The sequence below is a fragment of the Thalia democratica genome, chromosome 5, assembly GCF_965202585.1.
Source record: "Thalia democratica chromosome 5, ktThaDemo2.hap1.1, whole genome shotgun sequence".
Lineage (NCBI taxonomy): Eukaryota > Metazoa > Chordata > Thaliacea > Salpida > Salpidae > Thalia > Thalia democratica.
Genome location: NC_139169.1, coordinates 47,390,986 through 47,409,596, shown reverse-complemented (window position 1 = coordinate 47,409,596; position 18,611 = coordinate 47,390,986). Strand labels below are relative to the sequence as shown.

At 24.5% G+C, this 18,611-nt stretch overlaps 1 protein-coding gene across 2 annotated transcripts; it reads right to left on the bottom strand.

Annotated features, from left to right (window-relative positions):
- Nucleotides 1-69: 69 nt before the first annotated feature.
- On the bottom strand, nt 70-14,090 carry LOC145835833 (uncharacterized). Of its 2 annotated transcripts, none has more exons than XM_082943565.1 (19): nt 13,941-14,090; nt 12,340-12,480; nt 11,455-11,703; nt 10,039-10,233; nt 9,518-9,675; nt 9,121-9,237; nt 8,616-8,682; nt 8,413-8,553; nt 8,180-8,347; nt 7,828-8,050; nt 6,900-7,014; nt 5,902-6,108; nt 5,438-5,686; nt 5,194-5,319; nt 4,888-4,994; nt 3,139-3,289; nt 1,546-1,659; nt 996-1,102; nt 70-614 (listed from the first exon to the last, which is right to left on the bottom strand). In XM_082943565.1, the coding sequence occupies exons 1-19, from the start codon at nt 14,041-14,043 to the stop codon at nt 413-415; spliced, it is 2,940 nt and encodes a 979-aa protein (XP_082799691.1). In that variant the 5' UTR covers nt 14,044-14,090; the 3' UTR covers nt 70-412. The 2 variants fall into 2 exon arrangements, with proteins under 2 accessions (XP_082799691.1, XP_082799692.1); XM_082943566.1 differs by lacking the exon at nt 13,941-14,090 and adding an exon at nt 12,728-12,837.
- Between the last annotated feature and the right edge of the window lie 4,521 nt (nt 14,091-18,611).

The window sequence follows — 18,611 nt, the reverse complement described above, 5'->3', positions numbered from 1 at the left end:
TATATATATTGATATCGATGTGTTATTAAAATTTAAAGAATATATAAATAGTGGTAATAAAACAAACCATTTTAGTTAAATTAATTAGTTTTAAAGTTCTACACCCAATCACTAGTATCAAACGAAATGATTTTTTTTAAAGATATATTGTGCAAAAGGTTAAGGCAGTTAAACTAAGAAAAGTTTTAATTAATTTTGAATTTATTTTTATGAAAAATTGGTAGAGTAACAATTTTACTTGTGAAATGGTTTTAAAAAAGTTAAAAAACATTGAATAATGTTAATTTGTTTAAACTAACTACACAAGTACGACTTTTTAACCACTTTTACTCTAGTTTAAATTATATAATTTTAATATCGAAGCTTAAATTTAGACTAACTACAAAAAATTACATTACTATGATTCTGGGTTTTATCTTTTTAATGTTGACATTCTACTTTGAGTAAAAAATTTCTTTTTTGGAAGTGTATGTCCAGGAGAGTAGTTACAAGTTTTATTTTGCTGACTAAAGGTAGTTATAGGAAGTCTGCCTAAAAACGCGTTTGTGTTATGTTGATTGTTTTGCATTTCCATATTCGTTCTTCTTCTTCCCAAAGTTGATAAATCAATTGATCTAAATTATTGATTTAAGTCAGATACTAACTAAAAAAAAAAAAAAAAAAACAAATAAATTGTTTTAAAAATACTTTAATATAATTTAAGTTGTTAACTTTTTTAATTAAGAAATGTATATAATAGGTATTAAAAAGTTGAAAGTTAAATAGAAGACTTCAAGTTTAAAGAAAATAACTAAAGTTTAAAAATTTTTTTTAATAACTCTTATTGTTATGAAACAAAAACGATTTTTAAAATTGACTAGTATTGTATACAAAAAAACATTAGTTCTTAGTCTACAAATACTCAATACTAAGTAGTAACTTTAATGTGAATAAATAATCGTATGACTTTAGTATAAGATTAAATTGAATTTATGATAAAAGTAAGGTATTCTAACTTTCCAGACAATGTAGACTCGGATCGACTAATAGTTTTCCAAGGAAATATTGTAGACAACTTTCTACCCGTTGTTGTTCTAGTGCTTCTAAAAGACGATTTCATACCCTAAATGGTATTTTAATTGTCTTGTTTTTTTAACTTATTCATGTTTTACCGATCGGTGCTAAAGTTCTATTTTAAATGCTTGTTAAAAACTAATATAAGTTGTTTTTGAATCTATTACCAATAAAATAATTTATTTTAAGCAGCAGTTTTATAAATAATGCTGGCTCTTCGTTGAATAATTTTATTATAAATTATAAGTAGGTTACTTATCAGTTATTTTTATCAAGATACTGGCGTTATCGCCTTCTTTTGAAAACATGATTTGAATTAAACATAAATATAAGTTTGACATTTTTTACAATTTTTGTTCGTCACTAGTTAATTTTTAGACGTTTTTAGGTTGTAAAGTTGTAATATTTTTGTAATAAATATTTAGATTTCTTTTTGTTGTAACAATACTTTAAAAAAAAAACTAATTTTAAAGCTATGGGAAAAGTTTTCACTTGAGCTACAGATCTTTTTCTTCTATTTTCTAACTTGTGAGCCATTTTAACTTCAGAGTTATACAAGCAATAGAAAAAGAAAATTAGAATTCCTTGCACACCAGCAAATATAACCTGTTTATTAAACTTTAAATTAATAAAATTAAGTAAAGGTTAAAGTATAATTAAGATATCGTCAATAGAAAATACATTTTTGTTATATTTTACAGAAAACACTTAAACGGCTAGCTATTATAACTAGAATTAGCTTCATAATAAAAATGTGCTTAAATTAAGTCAAACGATGTAAATATCCCCGATAAATTTGTAAAACTTGAATAAAATAATTTCATATAAAAAGTACCCTCTTGATTTGTTTAGATTAGTAGCATTAAATTGAGAAGAGAGCGTAGGTATAACAAAAAAATTAAAACACTTATTAAATCTTTTTTAGTCAAAAATATTTTTGATTTTTTTTTTTGATTTGTGTTTCATATTTAGTTTTAGTCGGATTAATGGTTCTTAAAGTTAAACAATAAGGATTTTATAAGAGTTTTGTTTTAAAGACTAATCTTTTTACCTATATATATATGTTGAAATTACTCTTGGTTTATGAAATATCTGTTTCTAATGAAATTTTTAAAGTTTATCTTTTTTTGAATTTTGATTTATAAAACATTCAATTTGGTATAGTATCATATCACATTATAAAATTAAATACATTCAAATAGTAAACACTTATTTTTATCACTTCTTATTTTAACATGAGTGAAAAGTATAAATTTAGTTTAGCATGGGTATCCTTTTGTTACGTTATTTTAATAATTTAAATTAAAATAAACGAAAAAATTCACTTTTGTTTCAGTTATCAAATTATATAAAAGGTTGGGTCAAAGATTTAAACAAATTGTACTAGTTATACAATGTGTTGTTTCAAATGTTTCCTATAAGTAATTGATTTGAAATTGATTTTATTTGTTATAGTAAAATCATTTTCATTTGTGCATTTAATTAATAAATTAAAAACTTATTCAATACTTGAGTCTTATATATAGTTATGATGATGCTTCAAATTAACAAAAAAAATCTTTGTTAATGAAGAATGCGATAGAGTACACATAAAGTCACAATTATTTTATGCTGTTCCGTATATTGTGAATTAAATTTTATTTTTAATTTGAAAAAAAAAAATGTCAAGTTAAAAAGTTACAGCAGTTTTTCTGTAAACTTTTATCGGCAAATACTTTGTGTTTATTTTGTTTTTGAAGGGATTTTGAAATTAAATTTACGATTGTGGTCATGTGACACCTCATAAGCTTTGTTATTTTTGGAATATTTTTACGCATATAATTTTTAAAATCACAAAAAGTACTAGATTTGTAGTTCTTAACTACTTTGTTTAGAACATATTAAAAGTTACAATTGTAACAAAGTTTAGTGTTGTTATAAAAAGAATAACAAAGTAGTACAATAGCTGATGTGAAACTTTTCGTAATTTTTGTCTCAGCTTCTATATCAACCTATTTTTACAAGATTATAGTTTATTGAATAATTTTTAGTTCTTATGTTTAACAAATCAATAATATCAAAGTAGGTTATTAAAACTAATTAAACCTGTAAATATGCTCCTGTGATACCAAGAACTTCCCGTACTTCACTACTAATGTCTCCTTCTACGCTTCCCTCGTAAAGATCGTAGAGAAGCCCTATAATCCAAGGAATGCTTAAAATCGGCATCAGGAACATTGCTCCTTTTACTGATTTTCTAAAGTATAAGTGTTTTATTACTGTATGATATAATTTTTAACTTAATTTAGATATTGTTTTACTATTAAGTGCTGGCGACAGGCATTAAATTTAATCTTGCCTCTTAAACAAGCGATTTAATTTAAAACTAGATATCATTAAAAAGTCTCAAAAATATTTTTTTAAAAATTAAAAGTTCAGGTTCAATTCAATAAATTCAATTCAATAAATAAAAATATAAAACTAAGTTTTTTCTAATGTTTCGAAAACAAAAAAAAACGAGAATTGGTCAATGGTTTAATAGTTTAAAATAAAACACTTAAAAGTGTAAAATCATTCGATAATAGTTTTTTAAAACACTATTGATTGGCTAACTTTGAATAAAAAGATTTCTTTTTCAAATGTGCTCCTGAAATAATTATTTAACTTTTTGTGTGTTATACTTTCTGTTTTACAAAAAAAAATTATAATGCTACGTTAATTTTGCAAAAAAAAAAAAAAAAACTTACTTTAAAACGTTATAGTGTGAAAACAATTTGATAGCAAAAAGTTATAAGACAGTTATGAAATTTAAGTACACTATTTCGAAAGAAAACCATTTTCTATTGCTCTTTTATAACGTAAAACTTTTATAACAGGAAACAAGTCAAAACACGCCACTGGTATGTACTATTAGATAAATTGAAAACTATCTAAGCTAATAAGACATTATCAGCAATCTACTCGATTACATTCCACTAATAACACTTTTTACTTTTATATGGTAAGTGTCTAGTATGTACAAAGGGATAATTTTGCACAAAAGGGTCAAATATGCACGAAGACACTTTTGCACTAAGACACCTTGGGTCGAAGGGTCACTTTTGCACAGTGGATATTTTTGCACGAAGACACTTTTGTACGTATTGAAAAAAAATTAATTTTTTATTTGTTATTTTTTTTACGATCACTATTACCCATAACCCTTACCCTCGGTCGGTAAATTTCTTGTTTTGTCTTTTAATATTTTATTTGTTATTATTTTTCAATTTATCGTTTATTTTTTTGATCAATAAATTTTATTAGCTGTTTTTTTTTCTATCATTTTAACCCCTAACCCTTACCCTAGGTCTGTGTCTTTTTTTTTTGTTTTATTTTATTTTTATTTTTTTTAAATTGTATTTGTTATTTTATAGTTTATCTTTTTTTTTTACTATCACTGTTACCTCTAACCTTTACCCTCAGTCGGTAACTTTCTTTTCTGTTTTTTTATAAATTAATATTTTTTTCTGTTTATGTTTTACAATTTTTTTTTATTCTCGTTTAAAATGACCTTCCAAGCAAAAGTGACCCCTTATGAAAAAAAAAAACCCTTTGTGCAAAAGTGTCTTTGTGCAATAATGTCCCTTCGTGCATAAAAGTCTTTGTGCAAAAGTGTCCCTATGTGCAAAAATGTTTCGTGCATGTTTGACCCGTTCCCACTTTTATAAGTTTTGAAACGAAGCCTTTACAATTGAAGAAAAAAAACAATTTAGTTTCTATTTCTAATGAATTCTGAACTTTAAAACATTACAGAGCTGTTGTTATTTTTGTGAATTTAAATAATGATACTTTAACAGTTTTTATACTTGTAAAAACCTAACGGCTGCTGCATTGCTTTCAGTGTCACTATTCCTTCGACCAAATGAATTGGTAGTAGAACGATAAATAATTACTGCCACCTTAATTACTAGAATACAGTTGGTCTGCAAGTAAGTTTAAAAAAATTATTTACTTATCACAAACAACTTACTTTACTCGAGTAATTCTATTACTTATATAGTTTTTTTAATTATTTTCAAGTAATTTGTTTATAGTATGTTTATGAAAATAAATGTTTAAAAAATGTTTTAGCAACTGATATCATAATTAAGTGAAATAAAAATAAGTTATGTTTTTACTTACAAAAGTTACTAGAAGCACAGGCCCAAGAAATGTCCAAATAACACCATTTGAAACATTAAGAAAACACGTTTTCGGGTTAACATAACCGAGCGCAAATTTTTTGAATGGTTTTTGTCCAAAATGTGTCTGAAACAATATACACAACACATAAATAAATGAAAGAGAAGAATGCGCTGGTTATAATCTTAATGTTGTTGTTTTTTGTTATGTTTAGTTTTTTTAAAGAAGAACAAAACTAGCTTACTTCTGCTTCAACTATTGCTGTCTCCACTTTTAATCCAGACACAACTAAAGAAGTTCCAGCTATCAAAACTGGTACGAACCATCCTAATATCGGTGATAACTTAACTAGCCGGTCTAGGAAGTTTTTTTGGAAAACTAAATCAACTTTGTAAAAAAGATAAAGACCTTCAATTAAAGACCAAAAGAAAACAGATAAGTAGAATGTATGTGTCAAAAATGCAAACACAATGCAGTAATTTGACAAGTAGACCTATAAAATTTCTTAGTAATATTTTTTTTTATGTCAGTTTAAATAAAAGTATGTTTATAATTCTTAATGTTATCCAGTAATTATGTTTTCGTTTTTATAATAATTTATCTTAAATAAACTTTCTCAAAGTAGAATTTGTTTGAATTAAAGTTATTTCCTAAAAAAAAAAATTAAATAGAAAAGTCGATGGATGTTATAACACATAATTTGATTACCGGTTGAGAGGTAATGGCAAAAGAGGCAAGTGTAATTGAAATATATCCACCTAGAAGGGCAAGTATTAGATGAAAATGAATAAGCATCCTGTCTCTAAGTAGCTTCTGACGGTATCTGATGAAAACTGTTAGCGTTGCGACTAATAACAGACTAGAAATAGCTCCAAGTGAATGAGATAAAATTTCTAGAAACCTTTCATCTTTGAGCTAAAAATTAAGAAGTTTACATTTAGTTTAGAGTTATACATTTTTTTAAATGAAAATAGTGTAATACTTTAGTACGAAAAATACACAAAATTATTTATTGTTTTAAAACAAGAAAAATATCAAATAAATACCTTGATTGATTATTTGATTGTAATTATAGTTTTAGTATATTTATCTAAATTAGGGTTTCCCAAACTTTTTTGCAAATGGCCCTCTTTGAAGAGTTTGAAAAAGCAATGGCCCCCTTCAACATATAGGTTACTCATAAACTATACACATAAGACATTTTTTTTTCTTATTTTTGCTCTTCATCTGCAACTCAAGAATATCTAGTGTAAGTTTCTGAACGACCATAAAATACACATAAGACCTTTTTTTTTCTCTTTATCTGCAACTCAAGAATATCTAGTGTAAGTTTCAAGTTATGGCCTCATGGCCCCCCCTGTGGCTCCTTTACTACTCATTGCCCCCTGAGTATCTGTCATGGCCCACTTTGGGAAACCCTGATCTAGATAGAGTTAAATTTAAGTACTTTACATATAGTTGATATAAACTAAACAACCAAGCAAGTTTGAAGAAAAGAAGTAGCGAGTTCTTGAGCTTAAAAGCTCTTGAACAGTAAATATTAACTTCTGTTGTTAATAGCTTCGTTAAAAAGATCTTTTTTATTCTAGTTAAATCATAATCAAAATATTTAATAAAAAAAGTTTGCGTTAAATAAATAAAATTTATTAGTTTATTAATAAAACTAATCGAAAAACTTAGTTTAGCATAAACATTTAATTACTAACTTTTGAACCAGAAAACTTCATTAGCAAAGCAAAATGTGTAGTATGATTACAACTGCATGTCGTATTATCTACAGATGATTTTATAACACTACATCCTTTTTCACTCCAAGTTTCGCTTAGAATAATGATGTGAAAATTAAATTCAAAGTTGAAAAAAAAATTTGAATATTTTTTCATTTAAAGTTATAGCAGTATAATAATGTATGAAAGAGTTTCTGCAACTATTTAAATCACTTAACGGCTCGGTAATTATAAAAGTTAGGTTATACTATGGTTTCTAGTAGTTGGCAATATTGCATTCTTTTGGGTTTTTGAAACCTAATTAGGCAATAAATAGTAAAAAGAAAACGATGGAGTGATTTTTGATAGCTTGGCAGTTTTTATTTTGAAATTATGTTATTGAAACTTGAGATAAAAAAAGTACTTTTTACTTAATTATAAAGTAGTAAAAAGTTTTACATTAAATATAAGTGAACTAATTTTAAGATCATAAAATAAATCAAAACAATTATTTTTCATAATTAAAAATTACTAATAACTAAAAAAGGTATACTAATTTAGTGGATTTTTTCATTTTAAGTGTGTGTTTTATTATCACTTAAAAGTCTTTTTTTTTTTGTTTATAATAATAGTTTGTTTACTTCTAATTTTTTTTTTTGCATTAAAGAATGTCATTTAGTTTTTATTTGTTCGTTTCTAGTGCATTAATAAAATTCTTTTCTAATGCACAAAAAACGTTGAATATAAAACAAAATAAGGTACTTATACAGTATGTAATTAGTACATTTCAAGTGTTTAGCTAATATATATTGTATCAAGAGGTAAGTAATAATTAACTTATTTTTTTAACTGAAAAGTAGCTTCATGAGTTTGAACAACATTTAATTTAGTTAAACTTACAAGTTTTAAATACATATGTGTTACTTACCTTTGTTTGTTTTCAACAAGAAAACCACAGGTGAGTGGGTGTTTTTCTTTTAGGTTGTTACTCAAAGTAAATTCAACAGGAACAGACACTCTTTCTGATTTTCCGTTTTTTGTAGCTTGAATTTGCATTGACAGGAAGTTGCTTGCACGTACAATTTCTTTTTTAACTTTTATATCTGTTGGCTGGCGATAAAAAACACTCATTGCTGATACACTGTCTGCCTCTGTGTTGTATTTAAATAATCTTATCAAAGTTATACTTAAACTATTATAACTTTTAAGTGAATAAAACATTTTGAAAAAGCATTTGAGTTACAGAACAATAGTATTTTCATATAAACTATAACAAATACCATCTATTTGGTCAATAGGAAGACTTATGAATTTAGCTTTTTCTTTTGTTTTGTTGTTGTTCAAGTACTCAGGTATATGTGTAGTTAAAGTAGTCTTTCGTATACTTCTTGAGTTTAAAATTTTTATCCGAAAGTCTATTGATTGTTGTTGTATGGTCGACTCGTACCCTTAATTTTATAGAAAAAAGTTAGAAAATAAAACATTTTTAGTGGTTGGTGAAATAACAACTAACCTATGTCTTTTATTTTTTCCTTTATTTGTGTTGCAATTTTGTGAGTTATATTTTCGAAGCTATTAAATAGTTTCATTTTTAGTTTATATGAATCATCTGCCTTATCTAAACTTCGCCTATTTCTTAAACTATGTACTTTATCTGTTAGAACATTTTCATAGATAAGTTATTCATTAAGTTTAGTAAGTCTAAACATAAGCTACCTTTTTTATTATTTGTATTCAGCATTAATGAATTTTCAAGTAAACTGTTAGTGAAACCAACCGTTTCCTGTAAAAAAACAAAATGTTTATGAAACCTATTGAAATATAGCACTTTTTTATAAGAAAATGAGTTTTAATTTAAATTTGCATTATCAATTTAATGTTTTTCTGATGAGGATAAAGGCAAATACTTTAAAACAGATTATACCTTTTAAAGCTTTAGTTTAAAACAGATTCCTTCAGCTTACAAGATAATAGAACATAAAAAGTTTACTGATAAGTATTTTTCTTTTCATCGAAATTTTTAGCTTCTATTGTTTAATAAAAACCAACACTTTTTATTAAGAATTAGATACTTTTGAGAATACTACTATTTTAATACAAGTTCACTTTTTTTATAATTCATATAGCTTCTTTGAATTATAAAGTAAATTAGAAAGCTTAAGTAATAAAGTTTATTTTGAATATAACTATAAATATCTATAAACGTGTTCATAGCTTTAACCTGAATAAGTTTGTCAGCTTCGGTTTTGTCATAATAAGTTGCAATATCATAATCGACAACCTTTTTAATATTTTCTACTATAATTCCCGTATCATATGCAGATATCTTTGTTGATAACTGTTTCAAAAAATTAAAAATAAATAACTTCAATTCTTTTCCATAGTTTGTAATAATCGGTTTTAAATATGTCAAGATTAACATTTACAGAAAATAGAATAAACACGTAAAAATTTGCAAGTTTCTTTATCAAAGTATTCTGATATGCCTTCACTTAATTTTTTTTATGCATCATGTAAGAAAAAAAAAATTGTACTTCTGTCTACGAATACTTACAAAAACTTATAAAGAAAAATATTTATAAACTATGACTATTTTTAATATGACTAAAATCAATAACTTTTGAAATACTATCTAGTGCAGACACCATTTCTTTTAGCTCATTTGGGTTAACTATTTGAACTCTTTTATTGAAAGTTGTTTCGTTAAAAGTTTGTAAAATTTCTGATTTAGTTGTTTTAAGATATTGTTGCATTTCAGCTGAGACTTGTTTTGCTTCTGCAATTGTTTTTTGTGGCTTTTTATCAAGCTTTAGGTAATTCAAAACACAAAAACTAAGTTAAAACAAAAGTGTTTTTATTTTGTTACACTAGTATAATTACTTTAAAAAAACACAGAATAGACATTTAAAAAAGTTTAAAAGACTTACAAAAAAAAGTACAAATCGTACTTTAGCATTTAATGGTTTTAATATTTTTGAGTCGGCTATATTTTATTTTCCGTAAGATTTAAAAATAAACTTTACATCTTAAGCATGTTTTTTTAATTTCTCAAAACCTTTTGAAAGCTATACAATTTAAAGAACCATTTTAACTGTGCCTATGAAAATACAATTTTAGAGAAACGTTTTAATTGACTTACTTGGATAAACTAGCCAGCAATCAATTTTGCACATGCAATACTTTATAGGCTTGTTAAGTGGAGCGTTGAAGTAAAACTGGTGGTTTTTGCTGTGACAAATTCTGTCATTATACAAAACTCCGTCATCCGCAACAGCCCATTTCGATGTTCGTTCATTTTGTTCAGAACAATTAAGACAAGATATGCTGCATTGACCTTAATTATAGTAAATCATATATGTACGAATTACTATCGTTTTATTTTAATAGATTAATGTTTAGCAAATGGCTTAAACTTTACTCAGGTTTTAATTTAAATATAGTTTTATAAACAATTAAGTAGTTAAATGTGTTTTGTTAATAATTATATTTTGTTACCTTCACTTCTATGTTTATAGAAAAGCAACATTTTGTTTGTTTTATTAATATCTTTGGATTATAAGTAATCTGCATCACATTTTTCAAACATTATTTAACTAAGTAAAGTTTCATAAACGTCTAGAGCAGTATTTTATAAAACTTAAAGACTTTATATACTTTATAATAGAAAATAGTGTATCTGCTCAAATTAAATTTAGTTCTTTTTTAGCAGTTTATAAATAAAAAGGTACCATGAGTTTTCCTTATTCTATATTTGCACAATTCAAACAAAAGCGAACTACACTTAAATGTTTCTTTAATTTATGTATTTAAAGGTTATAACTTTTATTCTTTGTATAAAAGTATTGGAATTTTACAGATTTAAAACAAAATGTTTTCTTTAAAAAACAATGAAAGTTTTTCCCATGTATTTTTTTACACTTTTGTAAGTTTTTCTAATCTAATAGGTATTAAATTTATACTAATTTGACAAAAACATATCGCAATTCAATTATAAATTTTGGTTCCGTTTTTGATACTGTCTAAACTTAAGTATTTAATTTAAATGAAGAGTCTAAAACTTTGTGTTAAAATTTAATATCAAAGACAAAATATAGTTATCTATTTAATGTCTATTATTTATTTCTTTACAAAGTATTTATATATTTCTTTAATTTACAAAAAAAATATTTTCTACTACAACAATATTTTAAAGAAACATTGTTAAACATTTTTCTTATTAGGTTTTTGAAATTAAGTAATATACCTCTTATACTTAGTACTACACCGTTATTTAATAATACTTAGCTTTTTTTTATGTAGCAATACCTTTTGTCAGACATAATTATTTTTTTACGTTAAATTAACCTAACGAACTCACATAGTATATGAAATTTATAACACTCTAAATACACTTATTGGTAGTACTTAATAGTTTTAATTTCTTAAAGTATTTTTCTATTTACATTAAAAATTAATCGATGTGATGTACTGGAACCTAAAATAAATATGAATCTGAATAACCAGGTTATAAATTTTTGTTGAGTTTTGGTCTTCATACTAAATATTTAATCCAGACCTTTTTTTGTTTTAGTAATTTTAATGGTATATTCTTGAGTACAGCGTCCTCCATTATTGTCGTTTGAAATTGGTATTCCTTTAAAGTCAACAACCCCAAATTTGTCTTTTTTCTTTTTGCTAAAATGGGCTAAATGAGGACTCCAGCAATGGGTTCCGTGAGCTGAATAGCCTGGAATCCATTTAAAAGTATTTGGCGGGGGCGTGTTTTGGTAACATTTTTCGCTTCTGACATCCATAAAACATTTTACTGTTGAAAACAACTATATTTTCAACTAAATTAATTAAAAATTATACAAACTGTATTTAAAAAAAAAATTTCTTCCTTTAAAAAAGTACAATTTAAATTTAACTATTATTTTTCAAATAAATTTAATAAGAAATTCTACTAAAACCTGTTATCTATTTTGTTAAATGTTAGCTATTTATAGGTAATTTGTTTTATGATATAGTTTTATTTTTAAAAAGGCACATATAAATTAACATATGGTAAACTTTTATTTTACGTATAAATAAACTGAACTTAAAAGATGTAAAATAAATAAACTAAAAAATTAGGATTAATTTTACAACTTAAATAATTTATCTGTAAACTATTTTGTAAAAAATTAGAATCCTTTTTTTTCAAAACAAGCTGAAATTTAAAACAAGTTGTTTTTATTAAAAAAAGGTCTTTACTAAGTATTTATTTTTGCTTATTAAACGAAAATAAGCGCTCAAAAGTTTGGTCTAAGGACCTGGTTTACGAAAAAACCTTTCGGTTATCGAGTCATACACCAGGATACAGTTTAATGTCATGTCCAGGACAATTATTTAGACTTAGACAACTTATTAAGTCTTAATAAACATCCTAAGTAAATCATAAAAACTGCTTGATATAATTTACTTGGTTTTTGGAAACATTTTCCTCCAAAAAAGCAACACTTTTTATTTATACATTCTTTTGGTGTTAGATTAAAAGATATACCTTCACACTCTTTAAGTTCAACGCGATTAAATTCAGCCAGGTCACATGGATCTTCCAGAGCTGAATAAAAAATTTACTTCTTTAATGTTTTAGTGTAAAATTGGAAGTTAGTTAGTTTGTAAAAAAAAGTTTTAAAACTTGTTTAAAGATACATTTTTTTCAATAATTGTATCTAGAAATTAAAGCAATAGTAATTAATAACGATTTGTTTTTTTATCAGAACTATTTCTCGTTGTAGTTAGTCAAAACTGAGCTATAATACTTCTATATGTTAGATATGACGTAAAAAGCATTAACTCCTAAATACCTAGAGACAAGCAAGGTCCTAAAAATTACTGTCTTTTGTACACAAGTATTCTCTTCACGTAACGACGTTTCTCTATAAGTTAAAAACTAACAAAAATATATAGTTGCTTATATAGACTGTTTACCTTTTGAAAAACAGTTAGTTTGTACACATAATTTATTTTTTAGCCTAAATTTATGAAAAGTTTGCATCATACTAAAAAGTTTTTTTTATGATTTTTTTTTTGTGATTTACTTATTTAAATATTTTAAATAAAATTTTAGTTCAACTCTATGCAAAGTTTCGATTGTCAAGAATACTCGAAGCAAATGGCAATTGCTCTTATTTAATTTTGTTAAACTCAAGCTGTCATGCAACTTATTTTACAAATACAGCTAATAGTACAAAGTTTAAGTAATACAACTAGCTCTTAATATTACATTTTATTATCAGAGTCAATTTACTAAAAGTAAGGATTTTTGTACAAAAAATATTTAGCTGTAATTCCTTTTGTTGATAATAAATTAATGAAGTATATATTTTTTTTTAATCAAAAGTGATAACGTTGACTTGAAAAATAGAAAAACGCGAGCTATTGTACAAAACAGGCCAAGCTTAACCATGCAAAATATTATCTCTCTGCATTTTAGAAAGATTGGAGACCGCATCTACGGCATAAAATATTACTGAATTCAAAATCTTAAGTCTGAACTGGCTGAACTGGCTGTACAAATTCAAGTACATTGCTTAATGTGGTTTGAAGATTTTATCTATTATAGTCGTATTTTGTTTTTGTTTTAATCTTATTCTGATATTTACTTGTTACCTGTTATGGTTTTTTTTAATCTCATTTAATATTCATTTTAGTGTAATATACCTGTTGTTTAAATAAGTATAATAGTTTACTAATGCTAAAAGATAAAATAACTTCAACTAAACATAATTTTTAAACACGACGGTACCATAATTTTAACTCTATACATAGCAAACACCCAGTTTTGCTGATTATTTTATTTATGTGATCATTTCATAGCGTTTAACAACTTGTAATAAATCAACTAAACTACAAAATCATATTTATAGTATAAATTTTTAAATCTTAGTAGTAATTTAAATTCAAAATAAACTAATAAACACTTAATCGTAATAAATATACAAAATGATAACTTTGTTTAACATTTTTCACTTTAACCAGTTTCAATATTTAAAGAACTATTATTTGTAGTTGACTAACTTAGATTAGTATAGTGAGCAGGATCGACTTTTTCTCTTTCAGCTTTAATGTAGTTGAAACTTCTTATAAAAAGTAACAGCAGTAGTAATGTTTTAAAAGTCATTACAACTGTGTTTTTTCTTCTCCAAATAACGATTACTACAACTTTTTAATCAGAATAACTTTTTAAGAAAGCTAACGTCGTTTTACTAATATTTTTTTTTGTAGATGAGAACAAAAACTGTTAAAAAAAAACTAAACTAAAATATTGGTTATAGTAAACAAAATGTACTTTTAAGCTATTACTGCTATTTAAAAGTTAATAACTTATATTTTATAATAACAAGACCGAGCAAAAAAGTTATAACTAATAGCAATTTGTTAATGTTATTTATAATTAGTAATGACGTAAAAATATTTTGTAGCAATAACTGTAGTCATACCATGAAAACAGTGTAGTTGTGTTAACATGAACTTCTCACAAACGGAAGTCAGTTTTATTGCATCATGATTATTGTTACGTCTTTTATTTTTGATGGTCAAGTTTTTAGCAACAGAAAAAACTATTGTCTTTTTTTATTTTTTTTAAATGCTCTGTACAAATTCCTTAATTTAAAACTTTAGTTTAAAATGCTTAGATAAAGTTATTCTGAAATTTTATTTTAGCTCTTTCAATTAAAATTGATACCGAAGTTTAAGTAGAGTTGTTTAAAAATCCGTAAAGACCAATCAACTGTATCTTTATTACTTTTAATATTTAAAATTGTTTTTTCCTTGTTAGTGAAATTATAGTTTTAATTACAATTATTTTATATAAGAGCTTAAATTTTGCAATAGACGTATTGGAAAACTAACTGATGACTGCAGTAATTGGTTCTCTTTCATCAGCAAGTAAAAAACAATTTGTTAGAAGGCTGAAAAGGAGACTGAAGGAATTTACAATTTTTATTTTCTACTAAAGATATTTACTAAAAACTTTAAAAAACGTCATAACATTTTAATTATTTTAAAATAGTATCAGTACAGTACTTAAAAATATAGAGCAATTTTAAATATAACTATTTAAAATAGTTGTACGAGGTTTCAATTTCTAAAATTTAAAATTCTAATAGTTCTGAATTATCAAAATCATAATCTTTATTAACTAAACCTTTCTGCTTTTTTTTATTGTTTTTGAAATATAGCCCCTTCATAAATATTGAATTTGAACTGTACGAAACTCTTAAAAATGTACTTTATTGAAATTAAACTTTATTAGTTTAAGTGTCAACAATAATTTTGTTTTTATAAGTAAACAAAAAATTTAACTCAGGCATTTTCAAAGATATCCATTTTAATTAGTATATTTTCTTGTTTTATATTTGTAAATTTTCTTATCTGTAACAGTAATATTTTAATGTGTATACTTAGTTTTAAGAGTTTTAGTTAAATTTAAAACATTAATAGTTAAACAAAAGATTTAAAAATAACTTTAAAGTTAGTTTTATAAAAAATAAAAAAAAACATGTGTACATGTTTATAGCAAAAATAAAATCATAAGCTGTAAGTTTATTTTTAGTTCTGTATAGAAACTACGATACCTTACTTATTCTTGATGAAAAGCTTGTTTTCTATAATTAAATCAACATAAACTAAACGAAAAATATTACAAAGAATAAAGTACCTAGTTTTTTTAAATATGTTAAACTTGACCTTCAAATTGACATTATCATTTAAAAAACTAGAAGCTTAGAATAGTTGAAAAAAAATAAAACAACAATAATCTTTTATATTCGTTTTAAGCTTCAAACGGTACAAAAAATAATAATTCAACGAAAAAAAAAATTACCTCACGAAAGCAGCATAACTTAAAAAGTACTGCGTAAACTAACATTTTGAATACAGATATAAGATGAGATGAAATACGGCAGCTTAAAATTCGAAGTTTAAACTAATCATGTAGGCTTTTTCAAAATTCATTTTGTGTGCTAAAATAATTTAATGATTTTTAAGAATTTTTTGCTGTTGATGCCAAAAATATCAGATCACCTATAACTAACATTTATTTAGACGTCAATGACTCTAAAAAAGAGTCTGACCTGAAAATTACTTCAATAATTTTAAAAGTCCTTAAGTTTATAGTTTTTCACTAGAAAACTTCAACAGTCTATCATCAAGAAGTATTTTTTTAAGGAATTTTGATAGTATCAAATTCATCGCTATCCTAGAAGATTATACGCTTTGAATATTTTATTTTATAACTTCATAATTTATATTTCAAAGTTTTTTTTGTGCACAAAAGCTTGATTAAAATGACGACATGTATTAAAGCTCTTCATTTTTATAGGAAGCGAAATATCGTCAATCTAATCAAGCGTTTGCATACATAACATTTCATTATATCACTAGCTTATCAGGATAGAAAACAAAATTTCCAAATGACTTAAATAACCAAGACCATTTTAAAAGGTACCGGGTTAATCTAAAGGATTTCTTACTAAAACAATTATTGAATATATAAAGTATAAATAGTTTAAAATTAGGATAATACATGTAAACTGTATAGGATTATTCTGATAACTACTTTATTCTAAGTAGTCTTTACTGAGTATATTAATTAGGTATAATTACTTAGTTCAATAAAGATTTTAGCATTTTCAATTATATTTTTATTACATTAAGACTATTAGTAAATTTTCATTAAGTTAATTAATATTTCTTTCAATTACGTTTACTTACTTAGTACTTGATATAAATATTTTCAAAAAGATTTGACTAGCTGAATTTTAAACTAAAGTTACTACTGTTTAATATAAAAATAAAATTAACTAAACTTTTTTTTTATTTTTACAAAAAGTTTTTTTTTAGTAAAAGTGTTAATGTATTTTTTATTTTGTTCTTTTCATGGTTAATCTTCATATATTTAAATCAATACGTATAAATATATATTTGCACTTACAAACTTTTAACAGTCCAAATCTAAAAAGTATAGAATATAAACTATAGAAACATATATAAATTAATCTTAAGTACTTTAACTATTTTAAAACTTTAAACATTAGAATAGACATGAGTTTGTTAACCTAAACCTTTTTTTTATCATTTAGTTTTCGTGGTAAGTTATACTGAGTTAAATTCATATTCTGTTAACTCTAATTAGTGTATATTTTTATTTTTTGTTATTTTAAAACTACAAGACTTTAATGATAAAATATTTTTTTCTTTCTTTATTTAGCTCAAGATTTATAAAATAAAAAAGTGATGTGTAAATCGATGACTAAAAGTCTTTCTAAAATTCAGCATTTTTGACAAAGTTTTTGACCTTAGACTTCTTTTTCGTGTTCAACAAATAATTTGTTTTTGATTTTCTGGCGGGCTTTGCTTGTTTAGACCTCTAGGATAACTTACTACGCCATATTATTTCTAAAACACTTTTTTATAACCTTATCAAACTTTATGGTATATAGTGAAGACTACCATAAAAAAAATAAGGTTTGACAAAACTGTATAGAAAATCACTATTGAGTTTTACTATGAAACTGTTTTCTAACACTTTGAAGAAGTTTTATAAGAACTGACGTTAGATTTCACCACAAGATTGTTTTTTTAATTCTCTGTTAACGGAACTAACTAACTGTAATGATATAAAAATAAGTAACATTATATTTTACACTAGTAATACTAGTAAATTGCTAGATACTTTTTTTACCATGATCCTTAAAAAAATTAATCATAAACTAAATTTTAAATGTTTATTATTTGTACTTAAATTTTGTATACGGTAATTTAAAGTCTTTAAAACAAATATAAAAGTTTCATTGCACAATCAAGTTCATAACGTTTTCAAGAATTCTTCTCTCCTTGTCAAAATATTTTTTAAAGGATCACTCGATTATTCTATATACAAAATGCCGTGTAAAAATCACAAATGAACATTGACTGTATCGTGGACAGATTTGAGTTTGGTTTTCGGTTTATGAATCTTGTCTACTTAATTACTATAGATATATGCTTTAATACTAAATAATAATAAACCAATAAAAAAATATTTCAGTAAAGCCGAAAAAACGTAAATAAAAAAAGTATTTTTTAATTATTAACTATATCAGCTTAACGAGAGCATATAAGACACAATGTCAGAAACTAAACTTTTTCTATCAAAATTTGTTTTTCTTTAGCAAGAGCCGGCAGTTTTTTTAGTAAACGGGCCAAGTTTTCTGGAAAAACTTGCTTGCGGATCACGTCAAATTTAAAAAAGTATCCCGCGGGAAGCAGTTATTAAGAACAACTGTAGTAATTACTTCTTTAAACTAAAATTTTAACAATATATATATACTCATAATGTAAACAAAATATGAATTAAATTGAATACTGAATTAAGGGTTTTGACTTTTTTTTTTTTTTGAGGAGACTGCATCGCGGGCCGTAGTTTGTCGACCTCTGATAGAGTTTTTTATCATTTTAAGTATAGCTAAAATTATTCTTCTTAAAGTAAACTTAATTTATATATAAATTTTAGTAGTTAGAATAAAAATCACCCCAATAATAAAAGCTATTTGAAGTAGTTGAATAACAATTTTAGATCTTATTTTTAAATTATAGTTCAAATATTGATAAGAATTAATAAGATAACTAAAAAAAAAGTTTATTTAATTTTAAAAGTACATAGTTTAAATAGTCTAAACGTAATTCTGAAACAAAAAAGTTTGTTCT

What these genes read in the sequence shown, in the direction of transcription:
- LOC145835833 (XM_082943565.1), bottom strand. Translation starts at nt 14,043, where the DNA reads ATGACTTTTAAAACATTACTACTGCTGTTACTTTTTATAAGAAGTTTC. An exon ending in GGAAAAAATAAAAGACATAG is followed by an intron (nt 8,348 to 8,412) that starts GTTAGTTGTTAT and finishes TATAAAATTAAG; the next exon opens with GGTACGAGTCGACCATACAA. An exon ending in TCACAGGAGCATATTTACAG is followed by an intron (nt 1,660 to 3,138) that starts GTTTAATTAGTT and finishes TTTAATAAACAG; the next exon opens with GTTATATTTGCTGGTGTGCA.